This window comes from Aptenodytes patagonicus, chromosome 2, assembly GCF_965638725.1.
Source record: "Aptenodytes patagonicus chromosome 2, bAptPat1.pri.cur, whole genome shotgun sequence".
NCBI classification, from domain to species: domain Eukaryota; kingdom Metazoa; phylum Chordata; class Aves; order Sphenisciformes; family Spheniscidae; genus Aptenodytes; species Aptenodytes patagonicus.
Window position 1 is genome coordinate 92,479,232 of NC_134950.1, and position 16,027 is coordinate 92,495,258.

The window sequence follows — 16,027 nt, forward strand, 5'->3', positions numbered from 1 at the left end:
GCTAATGGAGGTTCAGCACATCTTCATAATATAAGTCAATTCAAAATTACTTTTCATTTCAACTATTTGCCAAAGCTGTTGCTGACAGTAAGCTGGTTGTTTCTATTAAACACCTCCCTCTGCAATAACTTCCCTACTTGCAAACAATTATTTTCATTACCTGGAAGGAGCTGGATCATCCTGTCCTAAACGGGACATAATATTTATCAGGGTGTTTATCCCTAGAAATATAAATAACGCACTATTAAATAAACAACCACTAATTCAATTTGAATAGGCTTAGAAAATAATTACTCAAAATGTTACTTTGTAATTGCTGTACACAAGATCATCCTGTTATTTACAGGGTTTACTTACAGCAAGTATAATCCTTACAGATGTTCTCTGCCTAACTGACCGCAGTCCCATTACAGTATTTTTGCATTCAGAGAGCCAGATAAAAATACCACCTTTGCATGAAAAGGACATTCCAAACATTACATAAACAATAAACAATTTACTTCATTACAGCTGAATATACTTTTAAGGGGTAAAGAATATTCTGCAGCAGACAGACCACATATTTTCACACTAATAAGACATTTTTACAAAATATCCTCCAGTTTGCTCATTATGTTGAACAGCAAATTAAGAAAACAATACTTGCCAAAACCCAAGAAAATACATCCTCCCATTTATTATCCTTGCTTTTTCTCAACTCTTTACTTGTTGACTAATTTGCAAAATCCAGTCTTTTAGAAAGATCTCACTGGTGTCTATGTATAACCATTGAAATCCTCCACTGAAGGGATCTCTCAGAAGAACAATGGTCAATGAAATAATAATGGACAAAAGGTTTTCTTACTGATTAAGTGTGAGGTGAGAGAAAGATGGTAGCAGTGTAACAGCATACCTTTTTTTCTCATGTGCATATGGTGAACTTTTCTATCTCCGTACTTTGGCTGTCGAATCCCACAGTTGGATAAGGAATTTCTGGCATGATCAGGATTCATTCCAAAGTTTAAGTGATGGCTTGGATGAGTCATGGCAAGCTATAATGTAGCACATACAGGAAAAAGAAGTCTTAAATGTATTTTTGCAAATGCAAGAAAAAAAAATACCTTAGACTGGTAGCTAATAATTGTTATTTTTTAGTTTGAAGAAAGGCTACGAAGTGATGTCGTCAATTAGTAGCTTGGTTCCAGCAATTTAAATGTAGGATGTATTATTTCAGATGTCAGAAAGAAGCAATACTTATGCCCAATCATCAGTTTAACTAATTAACTTTCAACAGTTTTTTTTTTCTTTAAAGAAAAATTAGTTTAGAAGAGAAAAAGCATGAACTGTCAATTTACCCTGAGTTTTGCTTACCAGCTTTCCTGACCTGATTTCAATACATTTGCTTATTTAAACATATATTCACTCTAACATTGCAGCATAAATATTCATATTAAAAATATGAACAACTAAAAAGAGCTTCTCAGCGATGCACATATTTGATTTAGGTTATTTAAATATCTACAAAACTTTCCTACTTCAAAAAACCAAACAACAAGAAACAAGTATATTATCTCTGGCATGGTTATTCACAGAAGAACTCTTTCTCTCATGACTATACAGGGCCACTCTTCAACTAGAAAAGAACAGCAATGGCAGGATTGGTCTCCTGTTTTACATTTGTACCATCTAGCATTATCAAAAGCTTACTCTGCTGCTGACACCACCACTACAAAAATGGCTGCCGTAAATAGAACTACAGCTAGCTTTTATGACTCCATCCTGCAAACTCACGCATTTTCTCTTTCTTTACACATAAACACCTAAAAATATTATGTATGTATAAATGTATGTGTACACACACCTGGTATATAAAACAAGAGATACATTGGCAAATTCAAGCTGCAGAAAGTTACTTCTGAAACACTTGCAGGACTGGTGCTGCAGACTGTGAGCAAAGACATTCCAGTAGTGCATTCAAACATTGTCTGTGGCTTTCCAAACGCAAGACTTAGAGAGTAAAATTACATTTAATCAACAATAAGAACTTTCTCCAAGTCTTTTTTAATTCCTCACTAATATTAATAAGTTTGTCATAATTGCACATTCTCCAATTCTGCTCCATCTGAACTGGATGACACATTACAACTTCTCTAAATAGTTAAATTAGTGTAATCTTTCTTGCCCAGTCTGTACTTTAAAAAGAATACATCATGATGAAACAGGTAAAAATCAATGCAAAATTATACATCCAATATGGCCTACGCTTAAGTAGGTGACTGGTGCTATATACATTTTTAAAAAGCTCTTTCTCTTCTAGAACAAGTTTGTAGGTTTTCAATAAATTTGCATAGGGATCAAGCATTAAAAAGTACTTTATCTAAACATTAATTTGACTAATGCTGACACACTCGTTTTTATGCTTTCTCCCCTTTTCGACTGCAATTTGCTTTTTGGTTTGAGAGTTTCGTCTCAACATTTTGAAGAATTCCATCACTGCATTTTTATCTTTCATATTAAAATTAAGGCAGACAGCAAACAACCAAATCCTACGAGATGCTCAATTGTTTAATGTAACTTTCATAGAATCATAGAATCATTGAGGTTGGAAAAGACCTCTAAGATCATCGAGTCCAACCATCAACCCAACACCACCACCCACTAAACCATGTCCCTAAGTGCCTCATCTACTCGTCTTTTAAATACCTCCAGGGATGGGGACTCAACCACTTCCCTGGGCAGCCTCTTCCAATGTTTCACCACTCTTTCAGTAAAGACATTTTTCCTCACGTCCAATCTAAACCTCCCCTGGCGCAACTTGAGGCCATTTCCTCTCGTCCTATCGCTAGTTACTTGGGAGAAGAGACCGACACCCACCTCGCCACAACCTCCTTTCAGGGAGTTGTAGAGAGCGATGAGGTCTCCCCTCAGCCTCCTTCTCTCCAGGCTAAACAACCCCAGTTCCCTCAGCCGCTCCTCATAAGACTTGTTCTCCAGACCCCTCACCAGCCTCGTTGCCCTTCTCTGGACACGCTCCAGCACCTCAACGTCCTTCTTGTAGTGAGGGGCCCAAAACTGAACACAGGATTCGAGGTGTGGCCTCACCAGTGCCGAGTACAGGGGCACAATCACTTCCCTACTCCTGCTGGCCACACCATTTCTGATACAGGCCAGGATGCCATTGGCCTTCTTGGCCACCTGGGCACACTGCCGGCTCATGTTCAGCCGGCTGTCGACCAGCACCCCCAGGTCCTTTTCTGACAGGCAGCTTTCCAGCCACTCTTCCCCAAGCCTGTAGCGCTGCATGGGGTTGTTGTGACCCAACTGCAGGACCCGGCACTTGGCCTTGTTGAACCTCATAAAATTGGCCTGGGCCCATCGATGCAGCCTGTCCAGGTCCCTCTGCAGAGCCTTCCTACCCTCAAGCAGATCAACGCTCCCGCCCAACTTGGTGTCATTTCAGTAGGACAAGCCCTGGAAACCAACCTCTGGAAAACAGAGAAGCTATGAGACAAGATTTCTCTGTAAGCCTCTGCTTAAAGTAGTTTGGGAGTGAAGTCTCCATACACATACAGAAACTGCATGTTTTAAACTTAGAGAAAATTCACCTTTCTCAGCCCCAGTCAGTGGAGAGAGGGGATGCTTATTTCAGGAGGAAATCCTAAAAGCAGTCTCCATTTCCCTTCAGTAACTTCAGAAAAAACGTAAAGGGAAAGGGGCCACCATGCCGAGAGTCAGCCTTCTGGAGCTGACCAATTCCAAATATGCACTTTCATAAATGACTGGTCATGCCACATGGATGCATTTAAAACAAATAAGAAATTCTCCTCTCCAGTTCCTGCCCTTGGTTGTAAATGCAAAAATTTCATCATGTACTTGTAGAAATCAAGAGCTAAACAGAAGTTTGCAAATTCCTTTTCACTAGCTATAAATGCAAAATAAAGAGGCAATGCTTAAGTTATTCTTTTTTGGAACAACAGAAGATAAAATGAAGAAGCAAGGCATGTATGCTCATCTGCAGAATAACATTGTATTCTTCACAAATATCCAAGAAAAGAACTTAGACGGAAATAATTAGCAATGTTTCTGAGAGTCTTTTCAGTAAGCATATTGTTGTCTTTCTACATATTACAAGCAAATCCAGACCTACCACTGGAGCAAAGGTAGGTGTACGCCTACATGCACAGTAGATATCTCTATTTAGAAGTCTTCTGGGATAACTGAAACTTTTGAAAGATCTGCAGTGCCAGTAATCAAGTACATCCAAGCTGTGGCAATGCAGTGCATTTCTCAAGTTTGTACAGCAGGCAAGATTATGGATCAATGCAGTAATATTAGGAAGACGAACCAGCAAGTAGTTTATTTTTTTCATATCTTACCTGCAGCAAGCACCTATCTCGAAAAGTGTAGCCTATCAATTTGTCCAAATGCATCAGACACTGATGGTAGCGGACATGGTGGGTGAGGACAGGAAGCATCATTGCGTGCTAAAAAACAATTGCAATAAGGAAAAGCATTCAACTTCAGTGTACAGAGTACTCAGCTAAGCTATAAATACAAACACTTTCCATTTGCCACAACACTGAGTTTTACTGTTTTCGTTTAAATGAGGCAAAAAAATAATCATAGTTTCCCAACCTTCATCATCAGAGCACTTAATTAAATCAGATGTGTCCATCTGCATAATCACAGTGGGGGAACAGCACCACCCAGGCTAAATAAATAAATACAGAAAACCAGTCTTCTACTTAAGTATTTTGAATGAGGTAAAAAGAAGTCTGGTCATCAGTAACATCAAATTTCAATAAGCTGTGATTGAATACGATGCTGTACGTTTGTACCTTCTCATTTAACATCCTGCAGTTTTAGGTTAGTACCAAAGATGAAGAAGGATCATTTCCCCTCTGCCTCATAACATTAGGGAAGAAGCACTTTATACCACTTTAACCAGCTTTCACCAAACAACAGTAGCTACTTGATTTTCAAGCACAGTTATTAGTGCCTTGCATCATTTCCTTCTGAGGAAGAATTAAGGGCTTTTTGAAATGCTGTAGTCTGGCATTTCCTGGCTTAATGTGCTAAAAAAATATCAAAAAGGTTGCTGTTTGATCATCTAGGAAACAGATAATGTTTTTCTGTTGGGGAAAATTTCAATAAAATTTTAACTAACTCTATGTTGCGACAATGAACGTCTCCCTCTTTCAGTGTTGTAATGCAGGAATTCTACATTAATATTGACTTTGGATGGATCTGGGTTGAAACAAGCAAATAGTACAGTTTATCAGTACAGTAGTACAGCAAGTATACCAACATTAAAAATCTTGCGTAAGAGTGAAAAGTAAGAGCTTTAAAGAATTTTATGCATGTGACTGTTTTTGTGACACTGATATCAAATTTCAGTTCTTCTAATCATTCCTATTAGTGACATGACACGAATATATTCAAAAGAATGACGTGTTTTAAGGGAATCAAAATCTGAAGGCTATCACTATTAATTTCAGAAAGAAGAATGTGTATGATTACAGAAGATGAGTGTATAGTGTGGAGAGATGCAAGAAAAACAAGCATACAAACCAGATGATGTACAATTTACAGAATAAACGATGTTATGGAATTCTGCATGTCATTAAAGAAAGAACAGCAGAAAATACAAACTGGTGAATGTTACGAGATCGAGAAGTTAAGAATAACCAATGCAATACTTTCTGTTTAAGTAAAAGATTGTGAAATTCTTGAGAACTGAACACATAGCTGGAAGGTAATCATAGAATCGTTTAGATTGGAAAAGACCCTTAAAATCATCGAGTCCAACCGTAAACCTAACACTGCCAAGTTCACCACTAAACCATGTCCCTAAGTGCCACGTCTACATGTCTTTTAAATACCTCCAGGGATGGTAACTCAACCAGTTCCCTAGGCAGCCTGTTCCAGTGCTTGATAAACCTTTTGGTGAAGAAATTTTTCCTCATGTCCAATCTAAACCTCCCCTGGTGCAACTTGAGGCCATTTCCTCTCATCCTATTGCTTGTTACTTGGGAGAAAAGACCAACACCCACCTCGCTACAACCTCCTCTCAGGCCTTCTACAAAGTGAGCAATGCGGTCTCCCCTGAGCCTCCCTCTCTCCAAGCTAAACAACCCCAGTTCCCTCAGCTGCTCTTCATAAGACTTGTTCTCTAGACCCTTGTCCTGGTTTTCGCTGGGATAGAGTTAATTTCCTTCTTAGTAGCTGGTACAGTGCTGTGTTTTGGATTTAGGATGAGAATAATGCTGATAACACACCGATGTTTTAGTTGTTGCTAGGTAGTGCTTACACTAGTCAAGGACTTTTCAGCTCCCCATGCTCTACCGACTGAGAAGGCTGGAGGGGCACAAGAAGCTGGGAGGGGGCACAGACAGGACAGCTGACCCAAACTGGCCAAAGGGACATTCCATACCATGTGACATCATGCTCAGTATATAAACTGGGGGAAAGCTGGCTGGGGGGCTGCTGCTTGGGGACTTGCTAGGCATCGGTCAGCAGGTGGTGAGCAATTCCATCATGCATCACTTGCTTTGTATATTCTTTTATTATTATTACTACTTCATTTTATTTTATTTCAATTATTAAACTGTTCTTATCTCAACCCATGAGTTTTCTCACTTCTACTCTTCCGATTCTCTCCCCCATTCCACTGGTGGGGAGTGAGCCACTGTGTGGTGCTCAGTTCTCAGCTGGGGTTAAACCACGACAACCCTTCACCAGCTTCATTGCCCTTCTTTGGACGTGCTTCAGCACCTCAATGTCTTTCTTGTAGTGAGGGGCCCAAAACTGAACACAGTATTCGAGGTGCGGCCTCACCAGTGCCGAGTACAGGGGGACAATCACTTCCCTACTCCTGCTGGCCACACTATTTCTGATACAAGCCAGGATGCCATTGGCCTTCTTGGCCACCTGGACACACTGCCGGCTCATGTTCAGCCGGCTGTCAAACAACACCCCCAGGTCCTTTTCCACCAGATGGAAGTAACTAGTTAACAGCAAGAAAAAAAACTCTCTGGATCTCTGATTGGCAGAAAAATGTAAAACCACTCCAAGCAAACTGAGTAAGTGTAAATGAAATTTTATTTTGTTACCATGTCACTCATTTAGAGTTTTCTTAGTATAATTTACAAGCTAGGGGAACACCCCTCTTATCTCCATATAAACTGTGCAGGTGTGCTTCCTATGTCTTCCTTCATAGAAGGAATTCATTAAAAAAAAACAACAACAACAAAAAACCACCCCAAAAAACTTGTTTCATGGGACAACTCTGCTTCCCTGCCTGTATGTTCCACTGCACTAGGCAGAAGGAGTCCCTCAAGCAAGGTTTAATACTCTTTATACCAATACATGTGGCCCTGTGTTTGAAGACTGAAATATAAAGTTTTAGATTTTTATCAGCTGTCGTGCAGTGAATGAAGAATTGACATCTCCCTGGCAGCACACCGAAGGCCTTTAATTTGACTCTTGCAGTTACACTGACAAAGTGCTGCTTTCATGGCACTAAATGCTTGATTGATTCAATTAACGTGCATCATGTCGGATTATAGCTATTTGATGTTTCTGATGTTTTATGTATTTATCTTTTTATAAGAAAATAAAACATATGCTTTAAAAATTGTATTAGGCTAAAGAATGGCTAGCGATTAAAAAAAAGTCTCCTGAAACCATACAGCCACAGGAGCTATCCCATAACCTTGGTACTTGCATCTGGTTTTAAACATACAAGTAACTTCTTTTTTTGTTTTTAAATATATATTATTTTTAACTATGCTGCATGTTCTTTTCTTGCTGCAGCTGACATGGCAAGGCAGAGACTCTCTCAGGTGCCCCCAGCTACTGCCACCATCCCCCAGGCTGGCAGACACTCCTGACCTGAAGCCACTAAGAAGAACCAGGTGAGCTGAAACATTTTGAAATGCATAATTTCTCTCCTCACCCTGAACACTTAACACAGCTGTTGAGGGCACACCCGCAACAACACAGGCAACAATGGGGGGGTGTGTGGGGGGAGCATGTGGTACATTCTCAGCATGGCCCCATCCTGCCAGACTGCATAGTAAGTGCTGCCCGGCTTAGTGGCCAAGTAGTGCACTCCATCTACTGGTAACTTCAAGTGAGCCAGGCACAACACAGGCATTTTACATTTTTGGAACATTTCACTCGCCCTTTTTCCTCCCCCTCCAAGCGGTTCATTTCTGAGACTGCAAAGACCAGTGTCATTACTGATATGTGGAACTTAGAGCAACTATAAGCTATCAGAGTGACTTAAAAGAGTTTCACTCCTCTAAACGGCAATGCTTTTAAAGGCATTCATTTTAAATCACTGCACTTTAGCTCTGCCCACAGGGTTGATTTATGTGTATTTAGTTCTAGCCGTCTTTAATCTGAGAAAAAGCATGTAGCGACAGCAGCAATCTTTCATTTTACAGACATACAGTTTGCCTACTCTTGGCCTCTCAAAGAAATCAAATCAAAGGACCTTCATACCAGAACTGGCTGATTTAGATGTTATGGCTGCAGATAGGCACAAAAACATGAAATAGCTTTACTTTCATCGTTCTTTGGTGTTCTGCTGTCCTTCAGCAACAAAATGAAACAGGAATATCCAAGAAGACATTAAGAGATGAATCACAGAAGGTATTATGAATAACACAGAACTGTTTCAAAAGCTCTTAAATTAGAAATTTACACTGTTTACTTAACCTGTAAAAGTAAATACAGTTCCCAACAAAGAAATTAGAAAAGTGCTGTAACTTTCCTCAGCTATGTGAGAAGATACTGTTCCACTATTCTCTTTCTTCGACTTCAGAAGCAATAGTAGAATCACAAGAAATATTTTAGACAGAAGAACAGCAATTTTACTTATTAGCATTTCCCTCCCATTAGAATTTCCCCTTTGGCTTTACCAGACTTCTAAGATAACAACGGGATTTCTATCTATACCTTTGCCTAGCAACCCCCAAAGTTTATACTTCATACTGTTAAGTTAATATTAAATTGTAAGCATTTAATTCTTAAATAACATCTCCAAAACAACAGCTAAAAAAAAATGATGCCAGTATACCTCTAGTATATTTATTTGGCTGTTATAACTACTTGATTTTTACTAATACAATATTATATAAAAATTGCACTTATTTTTATCGTATCACAAAGATGGTGGCTGTCAACTGCTTCAGAATAGGATCTGGTAGAGACCTGTACCTTGCAGATGTCATGTATATGAAACAGAGTATCTGAAAGAGATCTTCCTACTGAGGGTCACCTGTTTTAATCCAAAAGTTAGTTGTGATGGGTTTTTTTTTCCTTCTTTTTGTTCAACTAAAAAGATATTTCTTCATGCTTCACTGTAAAATTGTTTTTTAAAAAATATCTAAATAGAAAAATATATTAAAATAAAAATATCTAAAACCAACCCAATTGATGGATGAAGAAGCCCTTGGAATTCCACACTAGCCTCAACATTCGGCTAACATCCAGCCTCAAGCTAACCATTCCTACCCCCTCTCCCTTGTGCTAATCAACCAGTGGCAAGAAAATTAAAATTTTAAAATAACTTTTTTTGTGTGTGGAGGGGGTAGACAGGACACTAGAATAGTTCCCTAAATCAACAGATCTTATTGAAGCGAAGGTATTCATTTCCATTTGGTTCTTCAGCCTCGAATCACAGCAAACCCTTGCAAGAGGTAAATGGCAGCTATCAAGAAAGAAAATACATCAGACATCTCTGCGGTTTAGTCACCTGGCAGACGTCAGAGCGTATCCCTGTTTTCCAGAATCCCTGGCTACTCAACTCAACGGTCACTTCACGTCTCATTGTGTTCTTCTGACGAATTTTCTGCAGTGCTTCCTAGATAGGGAGAGAACGGAGCTCCTCTGAAGAACTTTCTACAACAAAGCAGTATCAATGTACACATGAATGCGTTCACAATACCCGTTTAAGGTTTGCTTTTGGTGAGCAGTTTCTAAGACTAGTCCAAATCTTGTATCTGCCAGCCACAGACTGTAGTGGACGTGCTGTAGTACAGTGTAGACAGAGGACTTTGGCAGACCAAGAAGAGAACAGAGGTGACTACGGTTTTTACTGCAAATGACAGAACAAACCAGTCCAACTCATACATCCAAGACGATACATAAGTAAGCAAGTTAAGGTCCTTATAAAGAAAGCACCTTCTTTACCCCTGTGTGAAAAGCAACCTCTTCGTTCAAGTCTGTCATCATGAGTACTCCTGGTTTGAAGCATTCAGTAGGATTAAAACACTAAGTAAAAGAAAGGCGTTGTTTTGTGATCTCAGCTACTTCATAATAGTTCCTGTTCAAGACTGTCAGTACTCCCAGTTTGGGAAAGGGGTCAGCATCCACTAGTCCTGGAGCCTATTATGATGAATTCTACCAATATTATTTCAATTAAAAAATTTTTTAAAAAATCCGTTTTGCCTTGACCACTGGCTATTTGGTGTTATGCAAAGTTTATTTGTCTCTAGAAACTATGAAAGGGACAGAATCGTTAAAAGATTCTGACAATCGTTAAAAGAAAACTATTTTCTGTAAAAATGGAATGAAAGAAAACCAACTAAAATAAATCACCCCTGGATCAGGATCTCCTGGTTCCAATACTACAAAGCCCCCAGGGTATGCAAGCTCCCCACATAGCGTGGACTAATGGTAAAGCCTCCCTCAGTGCTCTTCCTTCTTCAGAACACGAAACTTTTCAAAGTTGCAACCCATCCTCCCTCTCCTCACTACAGGGCACTTGCTCAAAGCCGTCTCTTCCCAGCTTCCAGTCTGAAGCCTGTGAGCATCTCTGGGCAGGAACAGGCTCTGTCTTCTGTTCTGCAGAGAATCACAGAGTGGTTCCAAGAGGTGCATCTATCCAGATGCAGATTCATCAAACCTCAGACACCTCAATACTGAGGCATCTAGGGTAGGAGGCTAGTTAGCCCTGGCTCCTTTTATATTCAATGAAGGGGGATAAATGGCTTCAAAAAATGCATTTCTCTCTCCATTGACTTCAAAGTGAGCCTTCAGGTCCCAATTTACGCACCTGCTATAAACGCTCAAAGTTAGGTTAGAGGAATAACACCCCCAGGCACGACCTTGTCACAAATAATAACATCATACAATCTCGTTGTAGTGAATGACCAATGGCAGAGGGAACAGAGATGCTTACAGCACTGCACCCCCTGTGCATTGTCTAAAATTTGCATTTCGAGGCTGTGTCATTGGGTGTTTTCTGAGACAAGCGCTACAGTGTTCGCTAGACCTAGCTGTACTTTCAGGCTGACTGGCTCAGGATTACCCCAGTGTTACTCATAACATATGAATCATAATCTTTAAAAGCCCATGTACCAGTCAGGTGCAGCCCTACAGCTCCTTCTAAGTTACTGACACATCCATTGGCAAAATGCAAAGGTTATCCTCACATAAAGCTTCTGCTTCAGCCCCATATGCCTCTCAGATGGCAGACAGCTACTTGATAAACCCATTATCCTAGATAATACGGTCTAGAAACAAAAATCAGCACACCACACAGAAAGTGATAAATACCAAAGGAGTATTTTATCTTTTGAAGCAAAACATAATCACCCCCCCACATGCAATCCACTACAATTTTACAAATAAGTCATCCATTAGCCCCTAATGAAAAGATGCCCATAAAACAATAGTCTTCCCTTCTACTTGCTCTGAGCCTAGAAAGCTGTAGCAAACAAAATCATCTCCTATAGGGACAAAATTTTTTTTTTCCTTACAACTGTGTCACAGTTAACTCACAATATTATTTTTTCCCATTTACAAGTAAGGAAGCTAAAGGCTTATTTAATATCAGCATAAATAAAATGTTAACTAAGACTCTTGCTCATGCAACAGCATACTATGTTTCGCAGTAATAATAAAAATCAGGTGCAATGTCAAACGTATCAAACATTTACTGCAACCAAAGCTATGCAATTAGCAATCTGGGGAAGACTGAGGAATTGGACTCGATCCTCATGGGTCCTTTCTAACTCAGGATATTCTATGATTCTATGAATCATCAGGGTTTCTAATCAATAAATAAAAATACAACAGCACTTAACTAAATTCCATCCAGTACCAAAGAAGTTAATTTCTCCTCTATGTATTCTTTATGTAAGTTGTCCAATTAAGACTGCCTGGTAGACATGCACCAGACAAATTCAAAGCTTCAGTCCAAGATCTTAAAAAAAAAAAAAAAAAAAGAAACCTGAGAGCAGGGTGCTTTAGTCTATATTTAGGTGACTTTATTTTTCTGATTTTAATTCCCAATTGGTTGAGCATTTGCACTTAGGAAATGCTTATTGCTCATCACTTCAGGAGCAAAAAAAAAAAAAAAAGAGAAAGAAAAGACAAAAATTCAAAAATACCTCATTTGTCATTAAAGATTACTTGAAAATAACAACAACCAGACGATTTCAACTCAAAGATCTTAAGGAATGTCACTAAGACTGCCTAATAAATTATGGTTTAAAACCACGCAAAACTGTGGCAGTTTTTATCTCAGAAGAGAAATGTTTAAAATTATGAGCCAGTTAAAAGTGTACTCTGAAATAAAAAGTCCTTCTCTATGCTAATTCTTGAAACCATTAATGACAATGGCTATAAAGAAGTTATGGTTCTATAATGATCATTTCTATAATTGGGTAAAAAACTTGCAGTAGTTTGACAGCTGAAAAAAGGAAAAAAATCCATTCACTAACAAGCAAAGATAAAAATAAAATCAGTGTTAACAGCCTGAAAAGAAAATCTTTTGTGAAGGATTTCCAGTGTTTCCATAAACAGGGCAGTCATATGGCTTTATTCCATCCTGAATAACCATGCTCAGTTATCAGTTACAGGAAGGCTCAGCATACCTCTCTTTGTGATAATTTCTGTTTATCAGCCTGTTTGACTTTGGGACTATTAGCCAGCAGGTGACGCAGCTTGACGTAACTCTTCCACAGCTTTTGGTACCTGAAGGACAAAACCAGAAAACAAATATTTTGGTTGGTACAACAAAAGTTTCTCACCATTTGTCCTTATGAACACACCAGCTGCTAATAATGCACCCATATACACACAGATTTGTCTACAAGCATCTTTTTGCTCCAGAAAAAAAATCTCAAAGCATTTCCAACAGAGGTGACAGTGTCTCTGCAGTTGTTCCAGCGGGGTGGACCACAGCAGCAGAGAGGAGGCATTAGTGTGCAGCGTGAGGTGAACAGCAAAGCTCAGGGTAGAACCCAGGTCTCCCAGATACCCACCCGTCCCCTCCAGAGGGCCACCCCCGCATGCTGAAAAGACTTGCCCGCAGTATGACATCTCAATTCAGGCAGGTGAAAACTCCCTCTTCTCCACAGGGTTTACCTATCACTCACTGAAAAGCAGTAGTAACCTTTCGCAAGAAGTGTCTGTCCTGACACCAGCTAAAACATTTCAGTGAAGCGCATGAGGAAGAGCTCTACAAGTCGTGAAACTTGAAGTCATTCTGCGAACAGTGAAATAAAAGTTTCATTCCCTAGTGTTTGCGTTGAATGGAAACAGCAAGTCAAGTTTTCTCTGTAGTTAGCATTACTTAAGGTATCTGGTTTTCTTCAACCATCTAGCCTTTCCGTATTTTAGGGGTGTCTACACATGAACTTCAGTAATGGAACTTTTTCCTCGGTGGAGTCTCTCTATGATCTAGCATGGGTTTTCACAAAACTTATAAGAACTTACTCCATTTCTAGACAACATCCCACCATTATATTCAGCCGCAATTGACCAACAGGTTTAAAAGTTACCACAGGAGGAGCGACCAAGAGAATCATGACTTGGACTTTGTGTCCTTAGGAAACAATGCTATCTCCAAAATAGTATCACCTCTGTAGTGTTTTTTCAAGAAAACCCGTAAAACCAGACTTTTAATAGGAAGCAGGGAATTAGAGGACAGAGGGAAGAAGTTTACCAAAGTAATTTATTTTCTTTTATACTTATATTATAAAATAAGACCCTCCTCAGTACCAACTTAGAGCAGTGGTTTTAGTAGGAAGTTACCACACTATTGGCAAAGCAGTAAATGAAGCAGCAGTTCTTTTACTCTTTCATAATCTTCCCAGCATCCCACATTCACAGGCACACAAACAGATCTTTTCTTATTGGCTTTTTTTCCCACAGCTATTTCTCTGCAGCATTCTTGAATGTATACTCTTTGCCTCTAGAGATGCTGATATTTTTTGAGTCTATAAACACATCTGAAATGGTCAATCCATAGATTTTTCTTATGCTGTTCTCTGCATTTCTGCAATCTGCAGACTAGCACATCTATTTCTGACAAATCCCCATCCAAAGAAGAAAAATGAGTTAATGAACAAATCAACCCACCAGAAAACAAACAAATGCCACGAGGAGGTTTCAACCCAAAAACAAGAACCTGATACTAAGATCTACAATATACGTTTTGCTACTAGTATTAATATGGGTGGGACAAACTATTAATTCTCAAACTTTGCAATAACAAACAGATTACAGTAACAAAAATTCTGTATTAGAACATCATAAAGAAAAGGCACACTAGAGGAAAACCTTTTCTGGGCATTACCTATTTCACACATACACCAGAGTTAAGCCTGAGATTTATGACGGCACCACAGAGGTCTTTCACAAAAACTGCTTTGTTGCTTTGATAAAGAGAAGTACACCTAAATTCTGTAAGCAGCTCTGGGGGAAAAAAAAAAGCCATGGAAATTTTAAAGCAAGTTAAAATAAAAGTGTGGGAAGAACAATTTTTGTATCTTTAGACTCTTTTCAATGCAAGGTACTAGAACTTTACAAATATTAAGAAACTCAGCATCAAAATAGAGGTGGTTCTTATATTCTTTGGTCTAATTATTTTCTTTTTATGGATAAGAAAACTAAAAGACGAGAAAGATTAAAAGTCATACTCAAAGCCAAAAGAAAATATGTTATTATCTGGATAAGCACTCACTCTTCCCAATTCCCACCACATTAAATCTAAAATTCTCAGCAAGGAGTTGTAGAAGAATATGTCTGTCATACATGCACATATGAGTGACTGGGCCTCAAAACTGCAGGTGAAATTCAACGTCCTTAAAAGACACTGGAGGAAAATGCATGAGGAAAAAGAACCTTAACTATACATGCACAAGAGATGGGGTCTATACTGTCTGTCATCATTCAGAAAACAGATCTCCAAACCACTGGAAGAGTTCCCTGAAATTGTCAGAAATGAAGAAAAGAACTGTGAACAAAATCCAGCAATCACTTCTACACCACTACACAAATCCACAGTGAAACAGTATTTCTTGCTCTGACTGAAGTTCTGATTCCCTCTCCACTTCTTCACTACATTCCTCTCCATCTCTATAAGGATATAAAAGGTACAGAGAAAAGTAGCATGGACCCAACAGCGTCCAAGCTAGGAAACAGTACATAAAACTTGAGATCCGTCAAGGCATAGAAAGAGACAACTAAGTAGGATATAGCAGGGTGCAAGAAAAATAAATGTCACGAAGAAAGCAAACAGAAAATGGCTATATTCATTATTAGATGTAAGACCTGAAGAGCATCTAATTAAACGGTCAAGTAACAGCTCTGAAACAAAAGTCAGTCCTTTTTCATATGATGCACAATAGCACTGGGGAGGTGATTACCTGGAATCTTCTCCCTGTCAGTAGCATAGAAAGATTCAAACAGTGATTTGAGAAATTTAGAGAAGGAAGGTCCATTCAGGGCTGTTAAACAAAATGATCCAAATATATCCTCTAGCTCAGAAGTCCATATGCTACAGACCTTTGGAAGCCTGGGTGTTTCTCCCCCTGTGCCTTCCCATTACACTATTCTTTCTCCAAAAACCCACAACTGGCCTCTCGGAGAAATAATGTGGAGCTTGAGGAGCCTTTGCTCTGACCTAGAAGAGCTGTTCTCAGGTTGAGAAATTTTATACTGCACATGCATGCACATTTATTTCAGCAGATCCTGAGTTATGCCAGAAAAAACAAGTTATACCTTATATTCTCTAATTTACAAGAGC

At 39.1% G+C, this 16,027-nt stretch overlaps 1 protein-coding gene across 2 annotated transcripts in view; it reads right to left on the minus strand.

Annotated features, from left to right (window-relative positions):
- Positions 1 to 16,027, minus strand: part of DROSHA (drosha ribonuclease III) — a 75,045-nt gene that overhangs the window by 25,841 nt on the left and 33,177 nt on the right. For both annotated transcript variants that reach the window (XM_076330396.1, XM_076330395.1), the window contains 5 exons: positions 12,870 to 12,969; positions 9,743 to 9,850; positions 4,356 to 4,463; positions 893 to 1,031; positions 161 to 221 (listed from right to left, as the gene is read on the minus strand). In XM_076330396.1, the coding sequence (XP_076186511.1) occupies positions 161 to 221; positions 893 to 1,031; positions 4,356 to 4,463; positions 9,743 to 9,850; positions 12,870 to 12,969 (516 nt within the window). The remainder of the gene's footprint in view (positions 1 to 160; positions 222 to 892; positions 1,032 to 4,355; positions 4,464 to 9,742; positions 9,851 to 12,869; positions 12,970 to 16,027) is intronic.